The sequence below is a fragment of the Tripterygium wilfordii genome, chromosome 4 (assembly GCF_013401445.1).
Source record: "Tripterygium wilfordii isolate XIE 37 chromosome 4, ASM1340144v1, whole genome shotgun sequence".
In the NCBI taxonomy this organism is placed as follows: domain Eukaryota; kingdom Viridiplantae; phylum Streptophyta; class Magnoliopsida; order Celastrales; family Celastraceae; genus Tripterygium; species Tripterygium wilfordii.
In genome coordinates, this window is record NC_052235.1 from 10,048,316 (window position 1) to 10,065,347 (window position 17,032).

At 37.4% G+C, this 17,032-nt stretch overlaps 1 protein-coding gene across 2 annotated transcripts; it reads left to right on the forward strand.

The window, feature by feature from the left end:
* Nucleotides 1-890: 890 nt before the first annotated feature.
* On the forward strand, nt 891-2,101 carry LOC119996302. Of its 2 annotated transcripts, none has more exons than XM_038842886.1 (3): nt 891-1,142; nt 1,230-1,519; nt 1,625-2,101. In XM_038842886.1, exons 1-3 carry the CDS (start codon nt 933-935, stop codon nt 1,680-1,682), a joined length of 558 nt encoding a protein of 185 aa, XP_038698814.1. In that variant the 5' UTR covers nt 891-932; the 3' UTR covers nt 1,683-2,101. The 2 variants fall into 2 exon arrangements, with proteins under 2 accessions (XP_038698814.1, XP_038698815.1); XM_038842887.1 differs by having other exon boundaries at nt 900-1,142; nt 1,236-1,519.
* The last annotated feature ends 14,931 nt before the right edge of the window (nt 2,102-17,032 follow it).

Consider the following 17,032-nt stretch of genomic DNA (forward strand, 5'->3'; position numbering starts at 1 on the left):
GTTGACTCCGGCGAAAATGCTGACGTGGCATCTATGTGATTATAAAATAAAATAAAAAACTCGTCGGAGTTCAGATGACACGTCAGCATTTTCGTCGGAGTCAACACCGGAAAGTTGACTGAGGAGAGAAACCATGTGGAAAATAATAGTTTAAGGATAGAATGAAGAAAAAAAATAGTTTAAGGACATAATAGAGAAAAATGTGATAGTCTAAGGACATATTTAATATTTTAGCCGAAATTTTAATATAAGAATCATAAAATCTAGTATTATAATATCTTAATTGAACAGTTTTTTCACAAGTGTCAACTTTTAGTTCACCAAACACCTCACAGCATATTACAACTTTAAGCTCAGTTTTTTTTCTACAATTTTTCCACTAACATTAAAAATCAATATTTCCACTCTACCAAACGGACACCAAATCTACGATTTTCTTTTTGGTGGGGTTAGCGTCATATTTTCATTGGTGTTTTGAAAACCAGACCCAACCAGCCACAATTTTTTATCCACACACGCAAAATTATTTATTTATTCTCTCAATATTTGGTCATTCTTTCCATAAAATAAAACAACACAATGAGTGTGATATTTGGTGGAATCGCTCGCTGATGACATTGGAATTGGATCCTAATCGTCAGTTTGCCACATATTCCTCCACAAAGTAGTAAAATAAAGAGACGACCAAGAAATTGAACAAGTGTAAAATGTCCACTATACCATCCTACCAAGTCCACAGCACAACATCGCGCGATTCACTTGCGACACCGCTCGCGCCCGGTCTTAATCAAGCTGCATTACTGGCAAACTTCCCTTGCGTTACGCATCATTTAATTAGCTTTCTTTAATAATGTTTCAACTTTCATCGATTTTTTCCTACGTTACTTATTGATTTTTCATAACTTGCTACTTACGTCCGCATTGCTATATATATGTGCTTCATCTTTGTAGTTCAAAGCCCTTTGATAGTTCATTTCCAGAGCACAAAAATGAAGTTCTTGCTATCAAATCGTTGTGCGCTCTCTTCTTCACGCCCCGGGCTGGATAGAATTAAGAGTGGACGGAATTGGGTATGCAAAAGAAGTCCCAGAAAAAATATGGTCCGGGAAAGGTCCAAACGATTACTCAACACAAGGCAATCGGTAATAATCGAACTTACTTAGTCATGTTTTTATGTTCTGATTAGTTTCTAACATTGCGATTGATTTTTTTCATCTTTTTTTTTTGAGAATAAGAGAGTAGTACTGAATGGGAAAAAAATAAAGGAAGGCATAGCACGGCTGAAGTTGGAAATGGCAGAGATAAGTGCGGAGCAAAAGAGCATAGCGGAGGGACAGAAACATGTGCGAAAGAAGTGCGAGGAGATGCAGAGGGAACGCGAGCAACTGCATAAGGAAACAGAGCTCATTTCGCTGCAGAGTATGGGCATCCGCATTCGTCTAAATTTAATGTTCCAAATTTTGAAAGCAAGGGTCGAGAGCGATTCTGCTAAGGTCGCTCAACTTACTCGCTCTCTCAGGTAAGTATACTCTTCCAGAACCAGAACCAGAACTAGAACATGAATATGATGATATTTAAGTTGTGTGTAATCAGAGGCTAATACAATTCTAGCCTTGTTTGCCAGGGACTTGATAGCCAACCCAAAAGAAGAACACAAGGGAAGTGTTGATGAATCCGGATAGAAATAATGATTAGGCATATATGTGTGAAAGTTTCTATAGATTGCTAATTATATTTGTGTTGAAGATTGTATTTTATGATAAGCAAATAGCACAAATCGTTAAAAATTGATAGAAAGGCTGTTGAGGTCTTGATCTTTCATGGAGTCTCCAAGAGCAGCTTCCCTCGTGTCTTCCTGCCTCTTAGAGCCGTTGAAGATTTTCTTCTCCCATGGAGTCTCTAAGCTTCTTGCTCTTACATTGTCTTCTTCCCCAGTTAGTGTGCGAAGCTCCTCTTCTTGTTCCTACATTGTCGAACCTTGTTGGGCTTGGTCTCTGATTTGTGCCTCTGTTTCTTTGTTTTGGGCTTGGTCTCTGATTATAAGCAACGTTGTGGTCAGTTTCATTTACAGTTAAAATAATTATTATTTTATGTCCTCTGATCCTCTCAAGTGCACAGCCGTTGAGAGCAGTAAAACTCTTGTTTATATATTCTACAGGTTCAGCAGTCGTTGTAACTTTTTGAATTGAATCAATAATCTTACAATAGTGTGTTCTTCTTCATCTTCTCTCTTTCTCCTTCCCCTTCTCTTCTTCTCCTCCACTAATATACTAAAATCTACAAGTTATCTCATGGTATCAGAGCCGCAAGATAATCCAATTGTACATGTAGTCAATGGTGCTACAAATATAAATATGACTTGAAACACAATATCTGAGTTTCTGACATGCTCATAAGTGTAGAAGTTCTATCTTTAAGCATAACAGCTTCAGCTGCCAATCTCACCAACACTTGAGGAACAAATTCTGAAGTAGTTTTGAATCTCCTGAGGAGTGCCTATGCACTGTCATCTGCTGCAACTAGTCCAATCTTTGCAACTAGTTCAAACTGCAAAGGAATATCACCATCAACTCCAATGAACACTTACAATCAAAATCCTTTCCAAAATTCATATAAATCTCTACCTAATGACTTCACAATAAGTAAGTTGATTTCACTAGAGCTTAATAAGTAAGTTCGTGAGAAAAGAATAAGCCTGATCCTTCTATTTCACTTTTCTTGAATTAGGAGTGGGTAAAATAGAACCATGCATATTCCCATATCCCATATCCCTTGATGAATAAAATACTGAACTGGAAAATGCAGGCCGACATGGCAAGGTTGAAGACAGAGAGGCTGAGATCAGTGAGGAAAAAAAATGCAGTGCAGAAGGGCAGAGACAAGCGAGGAGGAAGCACGAGGAGATCCAAAAAGAGCACAAGCAGAAACAGAGCTCATATTGCGGCAGCATTAGGACATCTGAGTTCATCTAAACCTTATGTTCAAAATTTTGAAAGCTCTTACTTGAAAGAGATTCTGCCAAGGTTCCTGAACTTACTTGCTCTTTCAGGTTACTATTTAGTCATGCTCTTCATGCTTTATAAGGCCAACAAAAGCAGAACAGGCCTTTGACATTAGAGCCTATGCAATTTTATTTTCTAAAAGTAATCAAAATAACAAATGTGAAATCAAAAGATGTCCTAGAATGTAAGGTCAAACCAGTAGAACACATTTACTTTTCTGTATAATATATAGAATCAATTCCTAATATACTTCTGCTATGCATATATTTCATTAACAAAATTCCTCCGTCTATGATTTACTAAGGGATGTATGTTTTTCCATAAAATGGTCTCCAGAAATTGTGCTGTGATGGCGTTCAAACCCTTTTATGGGTCGACCTATATATAAGCTAAACAGTGTATTTGCTAGCTTATTCTTTATTATGGTTTATATATCTATCTATCCATATATACTATATAGAAATACGGAAGCTCAGAGAGGATTTCTCCTGCTTCTGAGTCTGCCACGTCATCAGATTGGTCTCATGGTAATCAGACACGTGTATTTATATATAGATAAACAAATGAATTACTAACCCATTACAAAACGAAACTTGGCTTTGGAAGACGGAACGACTCTACAACAGGTGATAAAGAAGGAAAGATCCCTCGGTTCCTCTTCTTCGCGACAATTCACGAGGTGGGTATGGTTGTTCGCCGAAGGAGATGGGTATTGATTTTGGATGGAGTGACACGTGTTTCTGCAAGGTGTTTAGTTTGGTTCATGGTTTTGGTGCGATCAGACAGCTCAGGTAAGTTGTCTTTGATTTCACTTTTGCTAGCTTTTCGATATGCTGCATGTGCTTCCTTCCTAATTTTGTGGTATTGTTTCATGTGTGCTTGGCATTTTTTTATATTCTCAATTTATACAATATTCCCTACGAATTATATTGGGCTATCTGGAATGGTGCTAAAGAGGAGAGGTAGAGCTATCATAGCTGAATGTTTTGCTTATGGTGGGGTTTCATTAACTGATTATCGTGTCATATTTGTATTCAGATATGCATCAATATGGGTAGCTCTTTAGAAGAGTATTGGCATTATTTGTTAGCTCTTCATATTTACTTCAAAGGTGTATGAAGGAGATGGGTGTTGATTTTGGGTGGAGTGACACATGTTGCGGTGAGGTGTTTAGTTTGGTTCATTGCTTTGGTGCAATATTGGGGATTTATCTTGGGTTCACGAGGTGGGTATCTGTGGTGTGATTGGTTGTTCACCGAAGGAGATGGGTGTTGATTTTGGGCGGAGCGACACGTGTTGCTGCGAGGTGTTTAGTTTGGTTCATGGCTTTGGTGTGATCAGACAGCTCAGGTCAGTTGGATAATCGTTTGTCTTCCTTTGTTAGCTCTTCATATTTACTTCTCAGGATATTCTTTTTTAACTTGGATTAATTCTTTATAATTTTGACAGTTACTGCTAAACCAAGGCATTTTTGGTCAGCATCTCAAATGACAATGATTTTCAGGCATTGATTTACAGTCTATGCAATTTTTCTTTTCCTTTTACAAGGTTTTTCCCTTATAAAACTGAAACAAATTATGATGTAGAGCTTAACAGATGTGAATTATTCGCAAGCAGACAAGTCGCACAAGTAATAAAGAGTGAATAGAGTATCGTTCCCACGAGGAGGTTTTGGCAATTTCAATTCAATGACAATATAAGCAATTAACACACTAAAATGGCAAAGCGAATTGTTGATTGGGTTTTACCTAATGCTAAACAAGTAAATTAAAAGAGTACTAAGTAAATGACAAACTGAGTGATTAACAAAGCAACAAACCAGAAATTTTGTTTCCAAGCAAAGTAAACACTAAGGCTCCTAACTTCACCACTTCTTATCCGACTAAACTCCATCGGTTCATTAATTCTCACTTCTCAATTTACTTGTTGACAATCGATTTCCCAAACTATCCAATGTTCTATTCCTAGATACACTGAAAGTATTTTCAATAGAATCCCTGTTATTCCTAACATTCGGTTCCATATCAAAAGTCCCTTAAGCATAATGGAAATCAATTAATGATTGCATAAGTCATAAACATATATTCCTATGGTTCATGCAACCTATGTTTTCTATGGATTCTTGCAACCCTAAGTTTATCCTTCCGGTCTCAACCTAGGCTAGAAATCATTCAAATGGTGATCAAGCATTTGAAAGCAATAAGCATATCCACAGAAAATCAACAACATAAAAAGAGATTCAAGAACAATAAACCAATTTCATTTCATCTTTAAAGAAGGGTTCCATTAGGACCCTTAGTTAGAGGATTAGTTCCTCATAACTAAGGAATACAACACAAGATCCAAAATAGCAAACATTAAATACAAGATGAAAGAAGAAAAGAAGGAAAACCCCTTAAACCCCTTGCGCTTGCATCAATGGCTGCTGTCAAGAAAGCTCCTAAAACCCTTGGTTTTGCTCCAAAAGTGAAAAGTTTTCTTCAAACCCTAAAAATTTAAGCTTTTATACCCCTCACAACCCTCCAGTCGTTTGTTCTAATAAGTATGTACCGTTTTGAATGGGACCATTTGGGTTTAGGGCAAGTTCGGGCCTTTTACAAATCTTCAGACTCGTCTTGCGAACCTGACCGATCGATCGGACAGAGGTCCGATCGATCGGAAATCTCCTCTGCCTCGCTCAGCTCCATGATTGTCCGATCAATCGGATTTTAGCTCTGGTTCCAATTCTTGCTCTTTCCTATCCATTCAGCTGCTTTTCTTCCATTCATGCCCTGGCACCTAAAATGCGCAAATAACACTCTTTAAGCAGCATATAATCCAAAATAACTCTTAAACAATGCAAGATTTCATGTAAAAGGATGCACAATTATATTCATATGAATATAATTGGCATATCATTAACCTTTCGTCTTCAAGTTCCTCTCATTGATTATCTTCATTATGTTCTTTTGAAAAATTGAAGTCATGAACTTGGTCTTCTGTATTTCATTTCTAAGGATTGCCATTGAATCCATTTTTCTTCAACCTCTCGACTCTTTCAAACAATCAGACGTCACAAACCAGTGTATTCGTGCTGCCATTTTTGGTGAGTTTTGGTTGTGGATCTTTAATTTTCTTCAATTAAGGTTTGTATCAATTAGTTGAAAAGAGGATGATTTGATCATTTGTTATGGTAAATTTTTTACAGAATCAGCATGGAGATAATCACAGCAAGGTACAAATAATCGGACCTCACAACCAATGTGTATTCATTTTGTTATTTTTGGTGAGTTATGGTGGTGAATCTTTAATTTTCTTTACAAAATCAGTTTGGAGACAATCACAGGAATGGTTGAAGAAAAAGATGATTTGATCATTTGTGATGGTAAATTCTTTACAAAATCAGTTTGGAGACAATCACAGGAATGGTACAAACCAACGTATTCCTTCTTCTGTTTTTGGTGGTTAATGTTTAATTTTCTTCCGGGATTTGTATCAAGTAGTTGGAAAAAAAGACGGCTTGATCTTTTGTGATGGTAAATTATATACATAATCAGCTTGAAGACACTTGCTTTGAATCCCAGAAGAAACAGAGTTTCTTATATTTTTTATTATATTAAAAATACGTTTGTATATATTTGAGTATTCAATTTGTGGGACTAATGGTGTTGCCAATTACGGGCGAAATGTGGGACTGATAATGATGTTAATGGTTTAATATTTTTATGTCACACTATCAAATGTGAAAAGTTAAACCTTCTTTTTCTAATTAATAAGTTCATAATCTGCCAACTTGAATTTATGAAATGTTTCCTAAATGCTTTTAGGCTACAGATTCAAACCCTTACAGTTCAAATCAAATAAAAGTATTTATGTTATGTGTTGGTTCGCAAACTGCCATTGGAAATATGTAGGCGTTTTCTTTGAATTTATAGTTGAAAATAGCAAGCTAAAAGGCCATGTTTGTTCCTCCGGCTGCGATGTTTCAAGAATGTATGTTATGTAGCGAACTACACACACTTTCCTCATTGGTGCAAATATATTCATGCTCAATGACAGTTGTGTGCGGAAACATTTGCTTAATGTAGATTTTCTTCCTCAGGCTGGGGACCAAGACGGATCAAGCAAGTAAGCTGTTCTTCAATAGTTTGATTTTTTATGTCTAAATTTTTGTGGAGAAGCTTACAACTCATACTCATACTCCTGATTTTCTTGGCTTCTTGACGGTCTATGGTTGACTACAGGAGGAGCAGAGACATATTATATTATTATGAGGGGATTGTGATTGGTTTTGTTGATCCGAGGATAAATCCTAACCATCCCAGTTTTGTACCAAATGCTACACTTCGGAGGAAGTTGCGTCGCAGTGGAGCAGTTCCCTTTGATAGATCGTGCTTAACACAAGGGGGGGTGAATTGTGTCTTCAAATTCTGATTTGAATCCCTTTTTTATAATTTTAACAATTAATCACATATAACAAGTAACACACAAATTTGGTCCAATGCAAGATGTGATTCAATATGGTGAATGATCAAATATCAAATAATCAAGGAATTACAAAAACAGATTTTTCAAACAACACACTGCGTACAGATTTTGCAACTCAGATTTCACATATCAAATGATGTCGAAATGCAACGAATTTTTATATGAAATATAACAACACCTTGATAAACACTATATCAAAAATTCATACTAAAATTAAAAGTCTAGCTATGTGAACAGTGCACAGATAGATTAGTGGTCCAGAAAATTCTGCAATAAAAAACACTTGATCTAATGGTTTAGAGAAACCTCCACTAATGTAATTAACAACCTCAAACATATGATCAACACACAAGGGTAGAGAATCAGTTTTAATGCAAGGTCTTGCAATGACCAAAATAGTTTAGGAAGCAATTAAACACTTAGTCAATCAACAAGCAAGCAATGCAATCAAGAAAATCGACACAACGATTTATAGTAGTTCGGAGACTATTCTTCTACGTTTACTACCTAGGTTCACGAACCTAGGATTTCCAACCTCCACTAAGGATGTGATTTTCACAAGAGCTCCACAAAACTCACAAGGGTTTTTAGGTCACCCTTGAAACTGAAGATTTCAAGACAATCTTCAAACTTTTCAACCAAGGGTTTCAAACACTCCCTCAAACTCAACCTCAACAAGATTTTTGCCCAATGAAGGGACTTTTACAAGTGCTTGGTATAAATGGTTCACTCAAGGTTTGCGCTAATCAAATGGGGTTGAGGAACACTCAAGAATCACAATATCACCTCACGGGTTGGATAGAAAATGAAGAATAATGAGGATTTTCGAATCTAAAAATACAAAGCCAAATGAGAAACCTTCATCTTTGCAAAAGTAAAATAGTGAGGAAGCTTTTAGAGTGGCTTCGGTGAATTCAATGGCACAATGTAGCTTTAAAGCTTTGAGAGCAAGAATTTCACCAAGCTCTTGTGATTTCCACCATTGGATCTTTTTCCATCTTCAAATCTTGACCTTCAATTACATGTGCAGATCTCGGCGATTGAATGAAGAGATCATTAAATCTTGACCTTGCAATATGTAGCCGTTGCACTTGCATCATTTTCCAAGTCTAGCTTTGGAAAATTTGAGTTGCCACGTGCACAACCCTTTGATCTGGATTTGTCCTTCATCACAGCCCTTCATTACTTGCAGCCATCTCTGACCGTTTGATCAAACTTGCACCAAATCTTGGCCTTGCTATCTCCAACTGTTGCCTTCAATATGTGCAGCAAAATTGTACCACTTGTATGCCATGTTTGGTTGCCTCAAAAAGTCCTTCCTTCGTAGTCAGCTCAAAGCATGTCTCTCTAGGTGTCAAGCAAGACTTATAGTTTTCTGATAAAAAGTACAGAGACCAGCGACCTTTTCAGCAATGTTGGTACCAATTAGGTGATAGTATATGTGTCATGCTCCCCTCCAAGTATTTGGCCTCCAAGACTCTTTGTATTCAAAAGTGTAGAGACAATATCTCCTTGCTTAGACATCTTCTAGAAGCTTCAAAGATTAACTTTCAGCTGCAACCATACACCATAGTCGGTCCATATACATTTCATGCACATATGTCTTCATGTGTCACATATTGCTTAAATCGGACACCTTGTGTAACATTGAATATCCATGTCTGAATCTTGACTTCATAATATGAATTGGCAGCACCAATATATCCATAATATACAGCCCAAAGGCTAATTACAATCATCAATCAAAATACCTTAGTGGAAGGTTGATGAACATCGACTTTTCTTGGTTTTCTAGAGCTCCAATCTTATACTTGAAAACCGAACTTCAATTCACTTGAGCAAATTGAATTCTGAGTGATATAACATCCTCATGATAATTAACTTACAAAGAAATAGGAGGTAGAACTCCCCAATTGCATGTAAGCTCAACGAGCTTCATATGAATAACGTAAGTTAATCATAAATCAAACTAGCCTAGAAAATTCTAATTCATGCACGATAAATCATTTTAGACATGTTAGAATGTGTATATAAAGTTTCGTAATATTTGGGTAAGGTTTAATCACTCCAGAAAGCATGTAGCCTAAAATAGTCAAAAACGGATAAATTCCAAGTATATAGCTACTACACTGTGCAGCCCCCATATGTGGTGGTCGAAATTTGAACGTTAAGCATTCTATGAAAGATCACAGTGAATATAATTCACACACCAAATTTCAAGTCAATTGGTTCACAAGTGACAAAGTTATGGCCTAACCAAGTTGACTACACAAATAGGACACATATAGTAAACTCAATCTAAATTACATTTTCCCTTGAACCATCCTTACTCAAGTATGTTCATAATGATGAAAATAAGTTGCATACAAGTTTTCATGTAAATCGGAGTTCATTCAGTTCACCATGTTCACAAAGAACACATATGCGCAAAATTAGGTTAAACCTAGTTTTGACAGAATTTAAGCATATGACCAAATATATATGTGATGCACTTAATTTCTCATGATTATAGTCCTAGAATATATATTAGAGCCTTATGTGCATGTGGTTCAAGTTTCAAGTCATTTGAACCTAAGTTGGTTAAATTATGATCATTAGAATATTAATGTCCTAACTTAGTCCATGTATATTCATTTGCAAAACTGAATTTCCAGCATATATTCAAGCATGAATATATGTAAAATTCACATAAAATTAGGCAAAAGCCTCACTTAAAGCATGTGATCATGTAAGATAATCAATAAGATCTATCCATTCAAATTCAATTCACATAAATCAAATATTTCTTTAATGTTCCAATATCATTTATAAATGATTTAATATCATCAAAATTAGACATGAAGAACCATAGGTCCAACACCTTCACAAGCATGTAATGGAAAGTCTCGGTCGCCATGGTGGGCCGCTGATTTTTCTTTAGTTGTTTCTATATGTAGATACCCGAATCTACAATCGTTGAATGGTCAACATAATTTATATGGAGGCCTTCTACAGCGGGATTCTGAGAAACAAAGCAAGGTTGAAATCAACGAACTTGGACACTGGTGGGGTACCTGCCAAAGAACCTCCGACGCTCAAGTTAGTCAATCGGAATCAGGTTGGTCAAAGCAAAGATATAAGAATCGTAAATGCAAATGCTGGTATGGAAATGGTGGATGCAGTGTGCAAGAGAGCTATGAATGAGTTGAAGGTTGAAGAAAGTGAGAGAGCAAAGGGTCTGAGTGTTCAAGATTGCGTATCCCCGCTCTTGAGAAGGAGGGGACCTTTTATAGTGAGATAACTTGCTGACCAATGCTGACATACTGGGTACTATAGTACAATTTGTAAGCAGATATGGGAAGGTGGTGTCGAATGTCAGGACACGCAGCCTATTTTGGTTGGCTGAGGTTGGGGTTGTACAGTGGTCAGGCGGCTCAGTGTCAGGAGGTGGTTGCAGACTATTTGATACGACGTGCTAGGCTGTCCGATTTGTCGGGGCCAGGTTCAACAACGATCTCAGACGACCGTTGCCATAGGGCGACCGAGTCAGGATAAGAGACAGTGGTTTAGGTATACTATCAATATGGTATGGGATGTATGCATGTACAAGTATGTGTGTGAATATGATATAGGATATATACCTGAGGCTTGCGTGGTCTTTGTCTCTTGATGATCAGTTACGTTGGACATCTCCAGCTAGGGTGCCCTTTCATTGGCCGCCTAGGGCGCTGGATGTTGATAGACTTGTGCGCTCTTTATCCCTCATTTATTGAGTGAGTCAGCATTAACTGGTGTTGACCGCCAGTATTACGTTGACCGTAGTCCGATATCAATGGTTGAGTCATATGACGATTTTTGGCCACTACACTATAGCATGTTATTTATGTTTTTATTTATGAAACATTAATTGGTAGTTTATTATAAATTATGTTAAACATGAACATGACTAGAGCAACTATCTTCTATTCTCTATATAAGAGACCATGGTTACCGGCCGTGAAAACAATTTCAAAGCGCATCTACTTTGTTGAGGAAGAAAAAGAAGATGCATCATCGTTTCCTTCCTCCTCTTCTACTTTGATTTTCACCACAATGAAAACTGTGGTTCATTGTTATAATATAGAATATTTTCTGAATTGGTTCCGCTCCATGATCACCCTAAGGTTATTTTTCTTTAATAATCTAGAAGAACGGCAATATGCCTCGATCGATGACAACTTGGGTTCGGCAACAATATGCAGATATAGATTTTTGGAATAAGTATGTTTTTCAGTTATGTATCTAATTCATTATTCGAACTTCAATCAAGACCTGTTTGGAATACCTTTCTTTTGAGGGTAACTTCAATATTTCTTCTCTAAATCACAAGTATTAATTACTATGTGGTTGCAGTTTGGTGTTGGATAATATAAAAAAAGAAACTATGATTGCAATTCCAATAAATATTTTTTTGTGGTAAAAAATACACACCCTTCTCACATCTTGAAGTTGAATCCATATATGTGTGTGTGTGTCTTTCAAATGCAAAATATTCACAGAAAGAAGAAAATATAGCGACCATAATATTATCTGCTGTTCAAACAACTGAATGGGTAGGAATTCAATTTTCAAGGGATGGGCTGACAGTTGGATCAAGTGATGTGGTGGGATGGATTAAGAAGGAAGGAATTCCAAGCATCAAACAATACATCTTGCAGGGTGTGAAGTAATCACAGGTTATATCAGATGCAGGTGAACTACCACCATTCACAAAGGTTCCACCAGCTGTGGTGCTTCATGGGGCCATGATTTACTTGGCATTTCAAGCCCAGTTTCAGAATAAGCTTGGTGAACAAATAAAGATGAAATGCAAGGGAAATAGAATGAACTTAAAAATTGAAGGATAGCCTGCAAAGCAATACAAAAATCAGAAAGTTAGATTCCTCAAAAATGAAATTACATACAGTTTCAGGCATGCATCTAAAATGTTATTATAGCGCACACATTTATCAGGAGAATTAACCAAGAGACATTTACTAATGATAGAATTGTGCAAAACTTATTGCTTTGGATGAAGTAGCATTCCTTGAGAGTTTTAAATACTTGATAAATATAGAGAAGTAAATTGAAAGGTTAACATTAATACCCCTGTAGAATCTTTGATGAAGAGGCTATCATCCTTCCTGATCTTATTCATGACTGTCCTATATTAACAACTACTTCCTCTCTGTCTTCAATTGGACAGGCATAATATCCAAAAAATTATACATAAAAATGATTCTGGAAGTGCATCTGCAAACAAAGAAACTATTTGAAACAATCTACAAAATAGTCTTACTTTCGACAAACATTCACAGTGAACTACTGATTAGTTGGTATTGAAGCAATAAATATAATGTGTAAAGGAAAAAAGTGCATATATCATCCTTGTGTGATAGAAGACCGTGTATCCGATTAAAACTCTCCATTTTTTAATGTGTTCAAGGATGTCAAAGTGCCAGGGTTGCTTTAGCATCTAAGCTAAAAAAAACTATGTATGATCAGTACTTGATTCTTTGTTTTAGTTTATAAATGTAACCACATTATCAGCTAAACAACTGCGTATTTGCTAGTTAAACAACTGTAGATCATTTTGCCAGTGCTTTACCATCTTAAGCATCATTCATCATGGTGAAGGCATTCAACGGTCCGCCCGTGCTGCACTATAATGGCGGCTGGATCTGCTTTTTCTTTGCTTCGGATGTGTTGTCACCAAAAAGTTGCCCAAGGTGGTAATGAGTTGTAGGTGTGCCAAGGCTTATAGTTTCCTACACTACTTTGAATGAAATCACCGAATGTAAATAAGACTTCTATCTAGACGATTGAACGAACTATCTTGGAACCTCAATAGTTCTAAGTTCTCCAACTCCACTGTAGAGCGCTTTGTTGAGATTGGAATGAAGAAAAATAGATAGAGACCAAGAACAATTTATACAATGATAGTTGGCATTGAAACTTGACAAGGAACAAATACAAAAGAATTTGAAATGAACAACATGATATTTGCTCGAAATTGATACGGATTTGGAAAGTAATTAGAATGTTAGAATGCTCTGAAGCTTGAAAGTGCTTTTGGGCTTGAGTTTTTTGTATGTCTGTCTGACTGTTTGTGTGTTGTTGTTGTTCTTGTTTCTACCAGCTTTTATACTTTCTCTCCTTTGCGTGAAAATCTCCATAAAACCATGATCTTACTGCAGTTAACCTTGATTTGCTCCATGTTCTGTCAGTTGGAAGTTAATACCACCTTCCCACAACAACTTCCCTCACTTCTCTCATGTGCTGCCACGTGGATCACCTCTCTCTAACTGTCACAACCTCTTCCACTTTATGTGGACCACTTTCAACACACTTTTGCTTGGACAGTTATACTCTTCAATTGGGCTTCTCTTCTTCAATAATATGGGTTGTAAGTGATTGGAATCTAATGGGCCGCATGGCCCGTATATGCTGCACCTTGGCCCATGTGGTTAGGCTACTCCATGAGCTTTGTACATGGACTAAGCCCATTAGGTCCAACATATATTTGGTGCCAATAATTGCCCCCCCAACTTGAGTTCAACTGTTCAAAGTTGGATTTAAGCTGATTTGTCGGCCTTCTTCTTCTCCCTTTTTTTTATGTGTGGCCTGTGGCCATCTATCTCTTTTATTCATAATGTGCGGCCACTAAGGCCTACTCATATGCGGCTAAAAGTCTACTTTTACATTCTTTATGACATTACAGATGTAGATTCCCAAATGCTTGGGAAATATGGCTTTAAGTATTTGCCATTGATGAATCTTCTATGTGGTTGACCATCTAAGTCTGCCAATCAATATGCATTACCTTTGAGAATTCTGTGAACCTTGAAGGGTCATTCCCAACTTGAAGGGTCATTCCCAACTTGGAGACCACTTACCCAACTCTCTGTCTTTGATTCCTGGTGGTAGGATCACCTTCCACACCATTTGGCCTTCATGGAACATTTTCTTCTTCACTTTCTTGTTGTAGGCTTTTGCTATCTTCTTCTTTTGGACTATCATCCTGTTCAAAGCCTCCATCATACTTTCATCCAACTGTTCCAACTCCATGTTCATAGCTTCTGAATATTCATCGACAAATAGATCATGTTGCTTCATGACTCTTAAAGAAGAGACCACCAGCTCCATAGGTAGTACTGCATCATGCCCATAAGTGAGAGCAAAAGGGCTGGCTGTAGTGTTTGTTCTCTTGGACATACGGTATGTCCATAATGTCTCTGGTAGTATCCTGTGCCATGCTCTGGGATTATGCTCGATAGTTTTCTGTAAGATAGAGATGATCACCTTATTTGAAGCCTCTGCCTACCCATTGGCCTGAGCAGTATGGAGTAGAGTGAGCAATTTGACTCCATAATCTTTTAGAAATGCTTTGACCTCTCTTCTAGTGAACATTGTCCCCTGGTCAGTTGTGATGGTTTCTAGGATGCCAAATATGAAAATAAGTTGTTCTTTGATGAAATCTACCACCTCTGCCTATTCGACCTTTTTCAGGGGTATTGCCTCTACCCACTTTGTAAAATAGTCGGTAGCCACCAAGATAAAATGATGGCTCTTAGATGAGGCAGTAAAGATCTTTCCAATAATATCGAGTGTCCATCTTCTGAATGGCCATGGTTTAATGATGGGTCACAGATCTGTTGCTGGTGCTTTTTGAATGTTGCTAAATTTCTGGCATTGTTGATAGCCTTTTGCATATTTAATGCAATCTTTCAAGATGGTAGGCCAATAATAGTTGTGTCTCCTAATCAACCATCTCATCTTCGGACCGGCTTGATGTGCACCACAGATACCTTCGTGTATCTATTGCATTATTTTCATACTTTCAATAAAACTAGGGCAATGAAGTAACAAACCATCAGCTCCTTTTCTGAAGAGTTCACCCTCGATCATTACGTAACTCTATGCCAACATCTTGACCTTTCCGGATGCTGGATCATTGGGGTATGCCAGATGGTTAGTGATATCTTTCCTCCAATCTTTCATCTGATCTTCAAGAGTTAAGCATTCGACTGCCATGCCTCTTTCTCTAATAGATGGATGAGATCGCCTTTCTACCGTAATGATTTGCTACACTAAACTTTCTGGAAGCATTAGGCCAGAAGCTAGTTGGGCCAATCCATTGGCCTCATGATTTTGATCTTGTGGAATGTACTTTAACTCCACCTCCTGGAAGTCATCAAGCAATTGCAAGGTTGTACTGTAGTATGGAGCCAATGTAAAACTAGCATATTTGTATTCTCCAGCCAGTTGTTTTAGCACCAATTGAGAATCTCCAACCACCAGAATATTTTTGGCTTTTAGTTCAAGCAAGATTTCGAAACCAATGATCAATGCTTCATATTCTGCCTGGTTATTAGTGCAATCAAAATCCAAATTAAAAGCTAAGGTAGTTTTCGTACCTCTCGGGGATTGAATGACTACCCCAACTCCAACAGTCATTTTAGTACTAGACCCATCAAACTTTAGCACCTATTCACCTTCATCTTCAAAGGTTGGTGTAGTGTGCGCATCTATCATGCCTTGTAAGGTCTCAAGAATTTCCAGGCATGGGTGGTCAACAAGGAAATCAACAAGTGCTTGCCCTTTGACTACCTATTATGGTCTGCATTTGAGGTTGAATTATGTCAAGGCCAATGACCATCAACCTATTCTTCTGGTCAACAATGGTTTGGTTAACATGTGCTTGATCAAACCAGTTTTGAGATCACGTACACCTTAGTTTGAAGCAAGTAGTGCCTCAACTTGGTACATGCAAAATATAATGCAAAGCAGAGCTTTTTCACGATGGAAAATCGCCCTTCAGTATCTGTCAACAATATACTCAAGTAATAGATTGCCTTTTCTCTTCCAACATCATCATCCTGGGCCACTAAGCGCCCAATGGAATCATCAGTAGCTTATATATACAACTTAAATGGTTTGTGCTTATTGGGTGGCATGAGAACTGGAGGTTTGCTTAGGTAGGCCTTGATGGTTTGAAAGGCCTCTTCATGTTTTGGCTCCCATCTAAATGCATCCTCCTTCTTTAACTTCAATATCTTTGAGAATACCTTGGTCTTACTTGCAAGATTAGAAATAAATCTTTTAAGATAATTTACCTTACCAAGGAAGCTTTGGAGCTTTTGTTTGTTCTTCGGTGGTTGAGCTTGCCATATTGCTTTTGCTTTGTTTTGGTCAACCTCCATGCCTCTTTGATCAATCAAAAACCCCAGGAAGTTTCCAGCTTTAACTCCGAATGCGCATTTCAAAGGATTGAGCTTTAGTTAGTATTGTCTCATCCTTTCAAATGTAAGTCTAAGATCAGTCACATGGTCATTGGAGTTAACTAACTTGACCATGATGTTATCAATATAGACTTCTAGGTTCCTGCCTATCATGTCATGAAAGATAGCATTCATTGCCCGTTGGTAGGTAGATCCGACATATTTTAAGCCAAAGGGCATCATTACCCACTCATAGGTACCCAATGCTCCTGGACATCTAAATGCCATTTTTGAAACATCTTCTTCTGCAATAAATATCTGGTTGTATCTAGAATAACCATCCAT